The sequence below is a fragment of the Oncorhynchus mykiss genome, chromosome 2 (genome assembly GCF_057628025.1).
Source record: "Oncorhynchus mykiss isolate SJ-2025 chromosome 2, ASM5762802v1, whole genome shotgun sequence".
Classification (NCBI taxonomy): Eukaryota; Metazoa; Chordata; class Actinopteri; order Salmoniformes; family Salmonidae; genus Oncorhynchus; species Oncorhynchus mykiss.
Window position 1 is genome coordinate 57,861,062 of NC_143023.1, and position 16,962 is coordinate 57,878,023.

Consider the following 16,962-nt stretch of genomic DNA (forward strand, 5'->3'; position numbering starts at 1 on the left):
TTGCTAATTTATTAAAAAACATAAATATTACATTTACATAAGTATTCAGACCCTTTACTCAGTAGTTTGTTGAAGCACCTTTGGCAGCAATTGCAGCCTCTAGTCTTCTTGGGTATGAAGCTACAAGCTTGGCACACCTGTATTTGGGGAGTTTCTCCAATTCTTCTCTGAAGATCCTCTCAAGCTCTGTCATGTTGAATGGGGAGCGTCGCTACACAACTATTTTCAGGTCTCTCCAGAGATGTTCGATTGGGTTCAAGTCCGGGCTCTGGCTGGGCCACTCAAGGACCTTCGGAGACTTGTCCCGAAGCCTCTCCTGTGTGGTCTTGGCTGTGTGCATAGGGTCATTGTCCTATAGGAAGGTGAACCTTCTCCCCAGTCTGAGGTCCTGAGCGCTCTGGAGCAGGTTTTCATCAAGGATCTCTCTGTACTTCTTCATCTTTCCTTCGATCCTGACTAGTCTCCCAGTCCCTGCTGCTGAAAAACATCCCCACAGAATGAAACTGACACCACCATGCTTCACCGTAGGGATTGTGCCTGGTTTCCTCCAGATGTGATGTTCTATCAGAGTGACCATTGGCCAACTCTAGGAAGAGTCTTGGTGGTTCCAAACTTCTTCCATTTAAAAATGATGGAGGCCGCTGTGTTCTTGGAGACCTTCAATGCTGCAGAAATGTTTCGGTACCCTTTCCCAGATCTCTACCTCGATACAATTGTCGTGTATGTGACTATCATTAAATGTGAAGATTTATTTTATCAAATCAATTCTCTGTGTAAGTATTATTACGTGATTAAACTAATCGTGTCAACTTTAATTAACTAGGAAGTCGGGGCACCACGGGAAAATGTTTATAGTCTCTACTTCCCGAATCGACTCTTCAGATATTTTCATATCTTAGCGATTCTTCTTCTATTAATGTATCATTATTACCTCGTCAGTTCTCATTACTGAACATTCTCATTACTGAACATTGGATATCTGCATGAACCCTAGCCTAAATGATGAATCAGCTATATACAAATTGTCTTAATTATTTATTTACTAACTAACTAAATAATCACAGAAATACATAACGAACAAACAGTAGATATTGGTTACTAACACAATGCATTGATAAGTAAACCGGTATGATGGCTTGGTAGACAATGGAAAGGGGTGGGGACAGGAAAAGAGCAGGAGAGACAAAATGGATTCACTACACACAGTTGATAATTATATTAGTTGAAATGCTAATCTTTTGCACATGAACAGCCGCTCATTCGAGAATAATTGCAATGTATATATTTACGCCCGTATGTCATTGTCTTCTCTGTTGGAATCGCCGGTCCGTCTGCTGGAGAGTCAGTTCATCAGAGAGTCTCTGGTTAACATCCCTAGAAGCCACAATGTCTTTCGTAGTTGTCGCTTTCTCTGCAGTTCCCGGATAGTGTCTGTTGTAATGGATAAATCAGGCGTACAGATGGTTGTTGCATAGAATAGATGCTTCCGCAGTTGCCGGTATACACGTACTAGACTTACGTCATTTCCAGCTGTATGGTCTGTCTCCGTGACTTAGAGAGTTGTAGTTCTCAACAATTTCAACATGTAGCGTCAGCTCCGTGTTTTCTGGTCTACTGTAAATTTCATCAGGAGTGGGTTTTATACACTTCTGAGAAAAGGGGCGGTCCATGACGCCGACTGTAATGTCTATGCTCACGTTGGCATGGCCACTGATTTGGTTACCTTTATATGAAAACCCATATTTTCTCATTTAGAAGATTAACATCACATTACATCTTTTCACGAATAGTTTCATGTTTAATCACATATGTTTCACAATATTTAGATGTAAACCGGACAGCTGAGAAATGTACACTTTAAGAGACACAGTTATGTGTGTTTCCTGTCCTTCATGAGATCACCAAATGAAACACACTCGTCATGACTGTCCCTTAAGTGTCCACAGACCACTCCCACCTTCTCAAAAATATAAATATTGTTTAATTATTCAAACGTTTGATGTCCAAGTGTCTCTCTGTGTTCCACAGTTTACATTCTAATCTCGAACACTACAGAGCATAGGGGCAGCGTATTTTATGACCGACCATAAAACTTCCCTCTCTGCCCCTCTACGAGAGAGGGCACGCTGTAGAGCGGACCCACTGTAACCTGATCCTTCAGATCGTCACAGGAGACTTATGACAACAACCCTGTCTATGATCTTTAGGGACAATTCCTTCGACCTCAGGGCTTGGTTTTTGCTCTGACACTATAAACTCTTAAGACTGATTTTAGAATACGGCTGTAACGTAACAAAATGGGGGTAAAAGTCAAGTAGTCTGAATACTTTCCGAATGCACTGTAAACTGCTTGTAAAACATTTTAACAAAATAACAAAAACCCCCCAGGCTTAAGGGTTAGTTGACGTCTGATTCAGGCCATTATAAATCTCAGTTTGTCTCTTTTGTCATTGCTAACTGTTTCTGCCCTCCCACCCAATCTCCCACCCCCACCCGTGACACAACACCATATGCTGTTTTCCCCTGCCACTGGATGGGTATGGTGATACACACGTTTAAAAAAAATCCTTATGACAAATGCTTTCCCAGACGAGCAGGTAGCCTGTGTGTTTGTGGTCCTATCTCCTCTCTCTGGGCCTAATGGCCTAGCTGCAGAAAATATAATTAAATGGAACCCTGAGTTATCTCGGTTGCTGTGAAGAAGCATAAAGGAGTAGTGTTTACCTACTCACACTTTTCTCTCTCGCTCTCTCTCTCCATTGTTTCCCTATCTGCTATCGCTCTCTCTCCCTCTCTCTTTGACTCTTTCCTCCCCCTCTCTTTTTTCCTCCCTTTCTCTCTGTCTCCGAGAACAATAGTTGAGCAGTTTTAATCTCTCTCATTCGCTCTCTCTCTCTTCCCTGTTTCTCTGTTTCTCCAAGCACAGTGGGATAGTTCTCTCTGTAGTCTCAGTGCTCCTCTGGGGCCTCAATTATCAACTGTCATACTATGTTTTGGCGTACATGGAGATTCTGGGATTTGCGTGCGCAACAAATGATTGGTATTTATCAAGCTGTTGCACTCAAGTTATACACATGTTTTCGTTGATAAATCAGAGCCGTACCATATAAACACCCTTATTTGCTGGAACTGGGTGTTGGAACTGGGCCCTGACAGTTTCTGAACGAAAGTGCAATGGCAAATTTGATCAGATTTCTGTAGAGGTGTGGGCAGAATGTTTTCATCATTTGCCGTGACTTTTTCCAAACCAAAAAATGTATGCCTCCACATGTGCCAAACACTGGCCGCGTCCTTCAGATTCTCTTGGTAATGAAAGCACTATATAAAATATAAAAAAATATTATTATTATATCTCCTGCCTTGGTATGGGCTCAGAGATGAAATAGGCTGGCGTGGCGCTCCTATTGCACAGCAATACTGTAGCCTACCCATACTGTCAAATATTTTAAATGGGGTACTAGTCTATTTACTTTTCGAGCATGCTGAGCAATTGAATGAGTGATGGATGAATGGTAGCCTAATATTTGTTGTGTAGCAGAAATAAACCATGTCAGACCAATGTCAGAAAAGGAGAAACATGACCTGCAATGTTATGATTACATATACGCCTACACGCTGCTCAGTGCTTTATTTATTACTCAGGAGGGACCGGTGGGGGAGTTCTGAGGTACCGGAACTTATGAGAGAGAAGAAAAAAAAATCACCTTTATAATAAAGCATTGCATGCATACCATCACATTTGCGTAGTGGCATTTAGCAGTAGAGTAGAGGCACTTACAGAAGTTGCACACATTGGGAAACATTTTAGTAGCCTAGGGTCTGGGGAAGATATGGCCTTATTATAAACGCATTTCATGCAATTCTACGTTATTTTACATGACTGGAGACTTTGGCAGAATCTTTTTTAATACAGCCCAAGTGATCGAAATGGCAGGCTACGTTGACACTGACAAACTGAGATCCGTAAAAAACGACCTTGTCTTGAATCCAGCAATAGCCTAGGCCTAGGTGTGTCGACACATATTGTAGGCTAAAATATGAGGAAGTTCTAGTCCTAAAAATGCTTTCCAGTTTCACTGTTTCACCCAATGGCGTGTGCTCGTGCCAAAAGCTTATCTCTCTCTTGTTTTACTTTGGAAGTATGTTGGTAGCCTACAGTCTCTTCTTTTCAGCAGGAGCCATTTGCTTTCCAACCTGTATTTTCCCTCGATTTCTATTTGAAATATTGCGAAAGGCCTGTTTTGTCTGCATGCTGTTTGTTCACTGACAGATTTCCGCCACGGGTTCCCTACTGTAGGCTATTCCTTGTTATTGGGCTACAGTCCACAAGAAGCTATCGATTCTCTGTGGCTAAATTATAGGCCTTCACATGGTATAGTAGGCTATTCTGAATGATTTCATTTATTTCTCAACAGAGCAGTAATTCTATAACTTTGGCAAATTTATTTCAATTTATCAGGGGTGCTGCAGTTCCTCCAGAACCCTTTGCGTGGCAATAATTCTATAAGGAAATAAATATTGAAGTATAACGCTGGAGAGATGAAAGTTGCAGGCTCATGTCTATCAGAGCAGAGAAGGAGAGAGTTCATAGAAAGTGAATCTCATTCTAGTTATGTGAGAGATACAGACGCACTTCTCACACAGCCATGGCCACCCGTTGGTCTCACACATACAGTAGGTTACAATGTTGCGCTAAACCCGGGCCGGGCCAACCCCAATCAAGTCTTAGAATATAGGACCGGGATGAAAATCTACTTTTTCACATTACGTTTTTTTTTGTGGGGGCAGGAGAATTAACGAAGAGGCAACTCAAATTATAATTTTGTTTCAGATTTGGATGAGGGCCTCTAGCAGGTCGTTTGTGTTGTTGGGTGGATCTTGGCTGTTCACAGGTCTTGGTGTGCCTCCCCACTGACTTCCTGGTGGCCCTCTGTACTGACTTGGTGATGGAATAGGGGATGCTGGGAGAGGTGAAGGCGGATTGGAGGGGCCGGGGGGTCTGGACTGAGGCTGGCTGGTTTGCTGCTAAGTGGGATCAGGGGCAGGGAGGGCTAAAGGGGTGGATCTGGGTAGCTAAGTAGCAGGGGGAGGAGTCAGGGGCAGTAGGGGGTATGGTAGGGGGGTAAAGGGGGGGGACGGTTTCTCAGAGGGATAGGTTGTGTTTTCTGGCATCAGGGTTTGGGTTCTGGGGTGGTCTTCAGGTCTGGTCTCTTGTTGGTCTGTTGTTTGTCTGGTCTCTTGTCTGGTCTCTTGTTGGTCTGTTGTTTGTCTGGTCTCTTGTCTGGTCTCTTGTCTGGTCTCTTGTTCGTCTGTTGTTTGTCTTGTCTCTTGTCTGGTCTGTTGTTTGTCTGGTCTCTGATCTGGTCTGTTGTTTGTCTGTTGTTTGTCTGGTCTCTTGTTCCATCTTGTTTGTCTGGTCTGTTGTTTGTCTGGTCTCTTGTCTGGTCTGTTTGTCTGGTCTCTTGTCTGGTCTCTTGTTGGTCTGTTGTTTGTCTGGTCTGTTGTTTGTCTGGTCTCTTGTCTGGTCTCTTGTTTGTCTGGTTTCTTGTCTGATCTGTTGTTTGTCTGGTCTCTTGTTGGTCTGGTCTCTTGTTGGTCTGGTCTCTTGTCTGATCTGTTGTTTGTCTGGTCTCTTGTTGGTCTGGTCTCTTGTTGGTCTGGTCTCTTGTTGGTGTGTTTGTCTGGTCTCTTGTTCCATCTGTTGTTTGTCTGGTCTGTTGTTTGTCTGGTGTCTTGTCTGGTCTCTTGTTTGTCTGGTGTCTTGTCTGGTCTCTTGTTTGTCTGGTCTCTTTTTGGTCTGCTGTTTGTCTGGTCTCTTGTCTGGTCTCTTGTCTGGTCTCTTGTCTGGTCTCTTGTTTGTCTGGTCTCTTGTTGGTCTCTTGTTTGTCTGGTCTCTTGTCTGATCTGTTGTTTGTCTGGTCTCTTGACTGGTCTGTTGTTTGTCTGGTCTCTTGTCTGGTCTGTTGTTTGTCTGGTCACTTGTTGGTCTGTTGTTTGTCTGGTCTCTAGGTGGTCTGTTGTTTGTCTGGTCTGTTGTTTGTCTGGTCTGTTGTTTGTCTGGTCTCTTGTTGGTCTGGTCTCTTGTCTGGTCTCTTGTTGGTCTGTTTGTTTGGTCTCTTGTTGGTCTGTTGTTTGTCTGGTCTCTTGTTGGTCTGTTGTTTGTCTGGTCTCTTGTTGGTCTGTTGTTTGTCTGGTCTTTTACGTTTGGTAATTTTTTTGTCCAGTTTGGGTCATCATCATCTAAGAAAAGGAGTTGTGAGGCGAGGGGTTCTTCCGGTTGTATGGTAACTTTCGAAACTGGCTTCCCTTTGACGAGGGGGGGGGGGTGGCGAGGACGGGATTTGTTGGGGGGGCAGAGGTGGGGGCTGTTTCTGGGACATCTTGGGAGGTGGATTGGGCGGTGCCTGTGGAGAGGTCTGGAGTCTGGTTCTGTGTCTTCGTTGTTGTCTGGGGGTGGGAGGTTGGGATTTGGGTTAGTGTGGTTGCGGTTGGTGGCGTTAGCCATTGCCCTGCTGGCCTAGAAACTGGGGCAGGTTTTGAAGAATTGGTGCTCTTTCCCGCACAGGTTGTACGGGCGTATGGATACACAGTCTGTCTTTACAGATCTTGCAGACTGTAGCCAGATGGCCCAGTTGGCCACAGTTCCTGCACAGTTTTGGGCATGCCGTAGTAGTGGACGGAACCTCTGTTGTTCCCCAGTGTGATGGTGCTGGGGAGCGGTTGGGTCCGGTCTCAACTGGACCGGCCATTTTCGTTCCCCAGTCCAGACGTTGTCTTCGTCCAGGACCCTCCTAGCCGCTGACTTGAGAATGGAGAACCAAACGTGTATGTTATAGTCCTGGATGCATTCATTTTAGACGTTTTACTATAACTACCCCAGATGCTGCTCTATTGTTCCCTTCCTAAAGCCTGTCTGTTTTATTCTCCTCTTCGGGCTTTTCTTTTTTTCTCTCTTTTTATCTGTCCTCTCATTCCCTCTCCACCCTCTCTCTCTCTCTCTCTCTCTCTTTCCATCTCTCTTTAATAAAGCCCCAGGGCCAGACGCTTCATTCATCCCTTTATATAATTCAAGTCTTCTTAAGGTGTCTACAGACAATACGCAGACGGGGCCGATGGAGTGTAGCGCAGTGTTGCAATGTCGTCACAAAAGGGGGCCAGCTAATATTCTCCAACATTCGACACAGTTTCTCTCCTACATGGAAATTGAGACCTGACGTGTTATCCCTTGCGAAGACTGAGCGGCAGTATTGAATGAGTTTTGCAACGTAAGTCCCACCGCTGTGTCTCCATCACATTTTCCCAGTATCCCTTCTGGTATAAACACAGACGAGATGGACGTTCTTCTACCGCTTGCAAATGTCCTTTTTTTGTGTTTTTTTTTACAATGAGATTTTGCTAAGCACAATTATGTCCAGTTTTGGTGGAACGTCTGTGCGAGCTGGTGAGACAACACGACACTGTCCTTATGCAGCGGGTGGATGCCTTAAAGAAACAGCAGCAAGAGTTACAGAAACAACAGCAGCGTCCAGCAAAAAATAAAACCGTCTACGACGTCACGGTACCATGGGTGGTGTCTATTCCTGCCAATCAACTCCCGTTTTGTCTTAAACCCCAAAATGGTTGTGTGCTTTTTTTTCTTCTTCTCTCATTCATACATTAGGGTGGTGGGTAATTTACCTGTTTTTTTTTTTTTGTGTGTGTGTGTGTGTAAATGTTTTTTAAAACGTATTTCCTCGTTGCCATATTACTGGTGTTTGTTTTCTCTTATTTCCCTTTCCCACCTGTGTGTGGGATTGTTTTACGTCGGACTATGTTCCTCTTGTGATCGTAAACACATATCTGAAAGGTCTGCAAATGTATTTGTCCGGTTATTTGTACAAGTGGCCGAAAGTATTGTTGTTTTCAATCAGTCACTCTGTAAACTTGTTGGGTTTTTGTACATGAGCTCCATTGACAGGCCACTACACACAACCTGGTGTTATGTAGATGAGGGTCTAGCCTCGTTGTCTACAGCTGGACAGCAATTCTCCCCCCCCTCTCATGAGTAGTAGTAGCAGTCCAAGCTCTAGCAACTGCAATAAAAAAAAGAGACATGTTTGCTTCTGTGGCAAAGAGGTGTGTTGTAAAATAGAACGCCAGACTAGCCTGACGTGTAGCTCGCGCTTGTACACGAGCGTAGAACGCCGGATCCGGAAGTTCAGTCGTCCTCGCTAGCTAGAGGGAAAAAAAAAAGAGTGCCTTGGCTCCTCTTGCTTGGTTAAGCATCTCTGACTCCCCAAGCCCCCTACAAACGTGCATCCGCGCAGGTCTACGTACGTTAGACCCATTTAGAGATTCAATGTTTAACTTGATCCTCTTAAAATGTTCTTCTCTGTGGAGATGTTTATCCTGAATACAACCTTAGAATAATATACTGTTGCTGTCTTACGGTACATAGATAACAGTAAGAGTATTGGATGCCGTAAATGGATTACAGTAACCGTATTGGTACCATAAAACTGGTTATGGTAACATACTGTACCATTTCTTTTACTGTAAAATGTACTTTTACTGCCTGTAAATTACCGTAAAAACAACGGTAACATTTTTTATTTTTTTTTACAGTGTACCATGATATCGTTACTCTGACAGTACAAATCACTAGGAATCTGTTCAGCTTTCCTCAGCCCATTGACATTTCAGGGTATTTGTTTTAATGTCACGGTTGTCATCTGATTATCTGTTTCTGTGTTGTCCAGGTACAAGGCTGTCATCGAGGCGTGTTCCCTGCAGCCGGATATCGACATCCTGCCACAGGGAGACCAGACGGAGATCGGAGAGAGGGTCAGTGACCCGCACCGTCACTGTCTCTGTCACTGTTTCTGTCACTCGGGACCACTCGCTCCCGTCTCTTGTCATTCTCACTTACTAAATGGCAATCGAGGGGACCACATTATAATAGCAGTAATCAAGTATAACCTTTATAGAATCTTGATGTATTCAGGTTTGAGACAGAATCTCTTTCGCTATAGAGAGCCCTGTCACCACCTGTCTGGTTGTTTATACTGTATGTACAGGAAGCTAGCTTCACCAGAGCTCGCCCAGTACACTGTCATGTTTGTTTTGTTCAGGCATCATTCTGTTACGTAAGCAGGTCTTAGTTGTGTTTCTGTGACAAAGGTGTGAGTGTGTGTGTGTGTGTGTGTTTTAATAATATTGTGGTGTTTATTTCTGTAATGTTGCTGTTTGTGTAACCTCTCGTGAATAGACTACGTGAACATACGCAAGATTTTAGTTCTGGGTGATGTGTGTGTGTTAATTGATGTGCACTACTACTTCTATAGAATAGGCATGACCCTGTTATGCAGAGAGAAGTGGATAGTAGATCTTTCCACTACAGCGAGTCTTAGTGGCAGTAAAGGAAGAAGAGGGCAGATACATCAGTCTACCTTTGGGGAGAGCTCCTGACACTCAATCACACACACACACACACACACACACACACACACACACACACACACACACACACACACACACACACACACACACACACACACACACACAGTGTAATGTGGTCTGATAAAGCTGAGACTGTACACTCCACGTACCTCCATTCATTCCGTCCGTCCTCCCTCTCTCTCCACAGGGTATAGTTCTATCTGGAGGGCAGCGCCAGCGTATAGGTGTGGCCAGAGCCCTGTACCAACAGGCCAACGTGGTCTTCCTGGTGAGAGAACCTGTCTACACGGTGACCTCAGCTTCATCCACAAGAATCATGTTGAGTCACATAGAACTGAAATCCAAGTAACCGATATTCTCCCCCTTTTGCAAACCACTCTTCACCTCGTCTCTGCATTCATTTATTCTGCGTTGGAAACATTGGGAGGAAGCTAGAATACAGTGTCTTTGATTGTAGGCCATGGAAGCATGTCCCTCTGTGTTGTTTCAGGATGACCCGTTCTCAGCGTTGGACATTCACCTGAGTGACCACCTGATGCAGGAGGGCATCCTCAAACTGCTGAGAGAAGAGAAGAGGACTGTGGTGCTGGTCACTCACAAGCTACAGTACCTACCCCACGCTGACTGGGTGAGAGTAGAGTGTGCGGGCACACGTGTGTGTGTATTGTGTTTCCACTCATATCCAGACGGCCACTAATGCAGTCCCTCTCTCCCTCCGTGGTCAGATCGTAGCGATGAAGAACGGGACCACTCAAACCGAGGGGACTCTGAAAGACATCCAGAACTCTGAACCGGAGCTATTTGAGCAGTGGAAGACCCTGATGCACCGGCAGGACGGAGAGTTTGAGAAGGTACTGTATCGGACCGCGTGTCTCCAGGTGGCCATAATAGGGTCAAAAGGGGTGTGATGATGACACATCCTCACCTCTCAAAGGCCTGAGTTTACACGGGCAGCCCAATTCTGATCGTTTGCCCAGTTATTAGTCAAAATAGCTGATCTGATTGGTCAGAAGACTAATAAGTGAAAAAAGATCAGGGCTCCTGCGTTCAGTATGAAATAACGGTGTGTAATGTTGAATTAAACGGAAACGGTGCTGTACTGAACAACCAGTTTGAAGAACGATGTGATGAATTTGTATGGTGTGCCGCAGGAGTTTTAGCGATTTGAAATGTTTACACCCATATTGATCAGGCCTCACCTTGCCACACCCACCACACGGGAGCAAACATACCTCAACGGCTGTTAAAGAACCGTGAGCACTCTGTTAGGGAAACGTGTCATTCAGTCACGCAATGTCGTAAACGTTGGGAGCGAACTGAACGCACCCCAAAATGTAGCTGCCTGTTTAAACGCAACCATATACAGATACGGTGCATTCGGAAAGTATTCAGACCCCTTGACTTTTTCCACATTTTGTTACGTTACAGCCTTTTACTACAGGTGGACTCCAATCGAGTTGTAGAAACATCTCAAGGATGATCAATGGAAACAGGATGCACCTGAGCTCAATTTCGAGTCTCCTAGCAAAGAGTCTGAATACTTATGTGAATAAGCTATTTCTGTTTCTTAATTTGTAATAAATTAGCAACATTTTCCCCCAAAAAACAACCGTTTTTGCTTTGTCCTTATGGGTATTGTGTGAAGATTGATGAGAGTTTTAGAATAAGGCTATAATATAACAAAATGTGGAAAAAGGGAGGTGGGAGGTGCACAACGTAACGGCCGACTTCGTCACAGGGTCACACAACTGATGAGCAATTGAGACGTTTGTACGGGGCTTGTTCTTTTTGGCTCCTTTTTTCCTGCTCTGCTTTAAATTCATCTGGTCAAATCTATTTCAGCAAACTATCTCAGCTGAAACTCTGATGTGTGTCCGTGTGCGTTCTCCAGGAGACAGTGCCTGAGAGTATGACGGTGTTGGAGCGCAAGAACCTGCGGAGAGCCATGTACTCCAAAGAGGCCGCCAAGACTGAGGAGGAGGACAAAGGTGAGAGGTCAAAGTTCACAAACTTCCCAATGGGATTGAAGGACACCGGCTGTCAATCACTCGCTAATGGGAACTAGGGGGGTTAGCATGGGCATAGTTACTTCAGTATGCTTTGTTTGTGGAGACCACAAAATGTCAGGTGCTACATTTACTAGGTGTTAAAATGGGATGCCTCTGCAGAGTATCAGTTTTTGAACCTATAGTGGGTTTAACGGTGTGTGTGTGATCCTGTGGTGTCTGTCTGTGGCGATGTCCCAGTAAACTACCTCAGCTCAAACTCTGTGCTCTTTTCTCTTTCTTTGTCAACACTGATCTGTAAAAGACGTGGACTAGTCAAGTCCTGGGCCAGAGACTTCCACCTCTTTTAAGATCTGTTGAAAAGGGAAAGGGGGGAATCTGGTCCTTGGGGGGGGGCTACATTTTCTGCTGATTTTCATCCTTCAACCAACAATTGGTTTTAGGCCTGACAAGCCAGGTGAAGAATCAATGCCATTGATAGAAGAACCAGCACACTGCTGCTCCCTAGAACCAGAGTCCCACACTGGTTCAGAGTATTGGGACAAACCCTGTGTGTGTGTCTCTCCGCTGTGATGTCCAGATAGAAGTTGCCCTTAGGCACAGATCTAGGATCAGCGTACCCTCCCCATCCCCAAATCATTACCTTTATCCGCAAAACTGACTCAAGATCAGGATCTATCTAAGGGCAAATGCATCCTATGTGCTGAGGTGACAGTGTCATGGTAGTGGTACTGTGCTCTTTATTCTGTGTTCTGTGTTGTCTCCTGTGTTCTGGTGTCACCCCGGTGTGGACTGAGACAACCCCAGCGCAGGGTGCCGCTGCTCTTGTAGACGTGGCAGGTTTGGGCCGACCGCATGGTTTTACTGAGTGGTTCCCGGTCCGCGACCAGTCTGTGTCATCGTGTTGCAACTGCGCCCCGTACTCCGTCCCGTGTGGCTCCCGTGTAGGCTTGCAGCTCGCAGACTCTACCCATGCTCCGCTTCGTGCCATTTCCATTCTCTTGTTTTTCTCCCTCTCTCTTTCCCTCCCATCTTTCGCTCTTTCTTTCCTGATCTCTCCCTCCGGCCTGTCCCGGAGACACGCCCATTCAGTCGTCAGCACTGAGGCTTGCCCGCATGGTGTCATGTATGTTTCAATAAGGGGAAGAGGTGGGTAGTCGTCGGCACTGCTCCGCTGCCCATGGTCAATGTGTCCTGTCTACTGTCCCTGCTCTACGTGCTCGGTCTAACCCAACACATGAAACAAATGATGTTTCCCATTAGGAAACAAACAATGTATCGATGCAGGACTGAACGACCAGTTGGCCGTGTGGTCATGGCTAGAAGGGATCCAGCTTTTGTCAAAGGAATGTCAGATTTTAATTTTCGTAGCAGGTTAGGGGGATTTGGTTAAGGTGTAGAAAAATGGTTAGGGTTAGCTAAAATGCAACAACCACAAAAAATCTACTTAATTTTACCCTTCTAGCCATGACCCTGCTCTGTCTCTAGCTGAAGCTATATTTATGTCTTTTCTCTTCCGCTTTTCCCCGTCTTTTCTCTTCCCCCTCTCATTTCTCTCTCTAACTTTTTCTCTCTCTCTCGCCACCTGAGCTGCTGTGAAATGGCCTATCACTCTGCCTTCCAGTCTTTCAGTCAGTAGCTGAAAGAGAGCCTTCCTCTCCTGAGTCCTATTTCACTTCCTGTCCTCCTGCTCCTCTCTAGCCACACAGATACGCCTGTCATATTGTAACCATTAGAGAGAGAGAAAGGACATGGAGAAGAAGAAGAGAGACCGGGATACAGGGGGAGAGAGGAGGAGGAGGGGAGAAGCAGAGAGAGGCGAGATGGAAGGGGCATATATATAGTGGACACACACACACACACAGCGCCCCCCCCTCACACAGTCTATCCCTCTCTCATGCATATCTCTGTTCTTCCAGAAGAGTCTGTGGACAGTGACGAGGATGACAATCTGTCCCAGGCCATGCGTCACCGCACCACCATCCCCTGGCACTCCTGTGGGGTCTACCTGTCCTCTGCAGGGCTCCTCCTGCTGCTGCTGCTCCTCCTATCACAGCTCTTTAAACACTCCCTCATGGTTGCCATCGACTACTGGCTGGCCCACTGGACCTCCCGCGTCATCAATGCCAAGATGGAAGCCACCGGGAGGAACTGCACCGTCGTTCAGGTCAGGTGACAGGCTTCAATTTCTACCAAACCAAATGCAATGTGCTTTTAAAACACTGTGGTTATGCTTTAATCTACAGTACACTCTTTACCTTACAGTGTAGTATTTACTTTAAAGGACCTGGTGAAATGTTAGTTTGCAAAAGTATTCACTCCCCTTGGTGTTTTTCCTAGTTTGTTGCATTACAACCTATAATTTAAATAGATTTTTATGTGGATTTCATATAATGGACATAAACAAAATAGTCCAAATTGGTGAAGTGAAATGAAAAATAAATAACTGGTGGTGAAAAGTGGTGCGTGCATATCTATTCACCCCCTTTGCTATAAAGCCCCTAAATAAATATGGTACAACCAATTACCTTCAGGTCACATAATTAGTTAAATAAAGTCCACCTGTGTGCAATCTAAGTTTCACATGATCTGTCACATGATCTCAGTATATATACAGCTGTTCTGAAAGGCCCCAGAATCTGCAACACCATTAAGCAAGGGGCACCACCAAGCAAGCGGCAACATGAAGACCAAGGAGCTCTCCTAACAGGTCAGGGACAAAGTTGTGGAGCAGTACAGATCAGGGTTGGGTTATAACAAAAATATCAGAAACTTTGAACATCCCACAGAGCTCCATTAAATCCATTATTAAAAAATGGAATATAGCACCATAACAAACCTGCCAAGAGAGGCCCGCCCACCAAAACCCACGGACCAGGCAAGCAGGGCATTAATCAGAGAGGCAACAAAGAGACCAAAGATAACCCTGAAGGGTCTGCAAAGTTCCACAGCGGAGATTGGAATATCTGTCCATAGGACCACTTTAAGCCGTACACTCCACAGAGCTGGGCTTTATGGAAGAGTGTCCAGAAAAAAAGCCATTGCTTAAAGAAAAAAATAAGCAAACACGTTTGGTGTTTGCCAAAAGGCATGTGGGATACTCCCCAAACATATGGAAGAAGGTACTCTGGTCAGGTGAGACTAAAATGTAGCTTTTTGGCCATCAAGGAAAACATTATGTCTGGCGCAAACCCAACACCTCTCATCACCCTGAGAATACCATCCCATGCTGTGGGGATGTTTTTCATCAGCAGTGCCTGGTAAACTGGTCAGAATTGAAGAAATGATGGATGGTGAAATCCTTGAGGGATCCTGCTTTAGTCTTCCAGAGATTTGAGACTGGGACGGAGGTTCACCTTCCAGCAGGACAATGACCCTAAGCATACTGTTAAAGCAACACTCGAGTGGTTTAAGGGGAAACATTTACATGTCTTGGAATGGCCTAGTCAAATCCCAGACCTCAATCCAATTGAGAATCTGTGGTATGACTTACCATCAAACTGAGTCCATCAAACTGGAGCAGTTTTGCCTTGAAGAATGGGCAAAAATCCCAGTGGCTAGATGTGCCAAGCTTATAGAGACATACCCGAAGAGACTTGAAGCTGTAATTGCTGAGATAGGTGGCTCTACAAAGTATTGATTTTGGGGGGGTGAATAGTTATGCACGCTTAGGACCCTGGGACTGAACACCTTGTTTGTTTCACAATAAAAAAATACCTTGCATCTTCAAAGTGGTAGGTAGGCATGTTATGTAAATCAAATGATACAAACCTCCCAAAAATGACAAGGAGATTAATACTTTCGCAAGCCACTGTACATGATAATTCAGCCAACTACAATGTTGATTTTAGATACCAGGTAAATACATTTGAAATAGGACCATCAAATAATGTTACCAACAAACCAAATATTGATTTACATGCACTACATCTGACATAGACGTAATGCACATAAACTCTCTCAGATGGATCCTCCAAACGTGTGTGTTGCCCATGAGCTAAACGTAGTCTCATTTGCATATATCAATTAAGAACTGCATGAATGGGAAAACGGTGTCGAAATCTAAAAACCCTTTAGATCTGTTTGGATTAAAGCCTCTGCAGATAAGAGGAGTACCTATGAGAGAATGCTGTTCATTGACTACATCTTAGCATTCAACACCATTTTCCCTCCAAGCTCGTCACCAAGCTTAGGACCCTGGGACTGAACACCCCCCTTTGCAACTGGATCTTGGACATCCTGACTGGCCGACCCAAGGGGGTGAGGGTAGACAACATCACCTCCGCCACACTGACCGTCAACAAGGGGGCCCCACAGGGGTGTGTGCTTAGTCCCCTTCTGTACTCCCTGGTCACCCACGACTGCTTGGGCTTGCACGACCAACACAATCATCAAGTATGCTGACGACACGACGGTGGTAGGCCTGATCACCTGCAACGATGAGACAGTCTACAGGGAGGTGGTCAGTTACCTGGCAGGGTGGTGCCGGGACAACAACCTCTCCCTCAACTTTAGTCCAAGGAGCTGATTGTGGACTACAGGAAATCGAGGGGCGAGCACGCCCCCATCCACATCGACCGGGCTGCAGTGGAGCAGTTCAAGAGCTTCAAGTTACTCAATGTCCAAATCACTAAGGACTTAAAATGCTCCACACGCCCACATTCGTGAAGAAGGCGCGACAGAGCCTCTTCCCCCTCAGGAGGTTGAAAAGGTTTGGAATGGGACCTCAAATCCTCAAAAAGTTCCACAGCTGTACCATTGAGAGCATCTTGACTGGCTGCATCTCTGCTTGATATGGCAACAGCACCGCCCTCGATCGCATGGCGCTACAGAGGTTGGTGGGGGTGGACAGCCCAGTATATCACTGGAGCCGAGCTCCCTGACATCCAGGACATCTATACCAGGCGGTGTGAAAGGAAGACCCGGAAAATCATTAACGACTCCAGCCACCTAAGCCATAGACGGTTCTCTCTGCTTCCTCACGGCAAATGTTACCGCTGCATCAAGTCTGACGCCAACAGGCTAATGAACAGCTTAAATCCCCAAGCCATAAGTCAGCTAAATAGCTAACAAAATTGCTACACAGACTATCTGAGTTGACCCTTGTGTGTGTGTAATATATATATTTTTTTGTTGCATGGTCTCCGTTGATTGTGAATTATAACCGGATGTGTTTCTAGGTTCCAATAAATATTACCCTCACAAAGATAGGATTGATATTCTCATCATGGCAATGTCTCCCCAACCTCATTGTGTATTCATAATATAACAATCATATTTGGACACTTAGAAAGCCTTTTTCCAAATGGCATTGCAATGTAATTAGAGTGGCGTAATGTCATTACCGTTATTAGGAATTGAGTATACACACACAAGCATGCATATATATATATATATATATACAGGAGAGTATACACACACAAGCATATATATATATATATATATATATATATATATACAGGAGAGTATACACACACAAGCATGCATATATATATATTTACAGGAGAGTATACACACA

At 45.0% G+C, this 16,962-nt stretch overlaps 1 protein-coding gene across 4 annotated transcripts in view; it reads left to right on the forward strand.

The window, feature by feature from the left end:
• LOC110492500 (ATP-binding cassette, sub-family C (CFTR/MRP), member 8) overlaps positions 1-16,962 on the forward strand; it is a 117,887-nt gene that overhangs the window by 81,911 nt on the left and 19,014 nt on the right. For all 4 annotated transcript variants that reach the window (XM_090203429.1, XM_090203432.1, XM_090203433.1 and 1 more), the window contains 6 exons: positions 8,739-8,823; positions 9,626-9,706; positions 9,929-10,066; positions 10,164-10,289; positions 11,330-11,426; positions 13,364-13,611. In XM_090203429.1, coding sequence (XP_090059555.1) covers positions 8,739-8,823; positions 9,626-9,706; positions 9,929-10,066; positions 10,164-10,289; positions 11,330-11,426; positions 13,364-13,611 — 775 coding nt within the window. The remainder of the gene's footprint in view (positions 1-8,738; positions 8,824-9,625; positions 9,707-9,928; positions 10,067-10,163; positions 10,290-11,329; positions 11,427-13,363; positions 13,612-16,962) is intronic.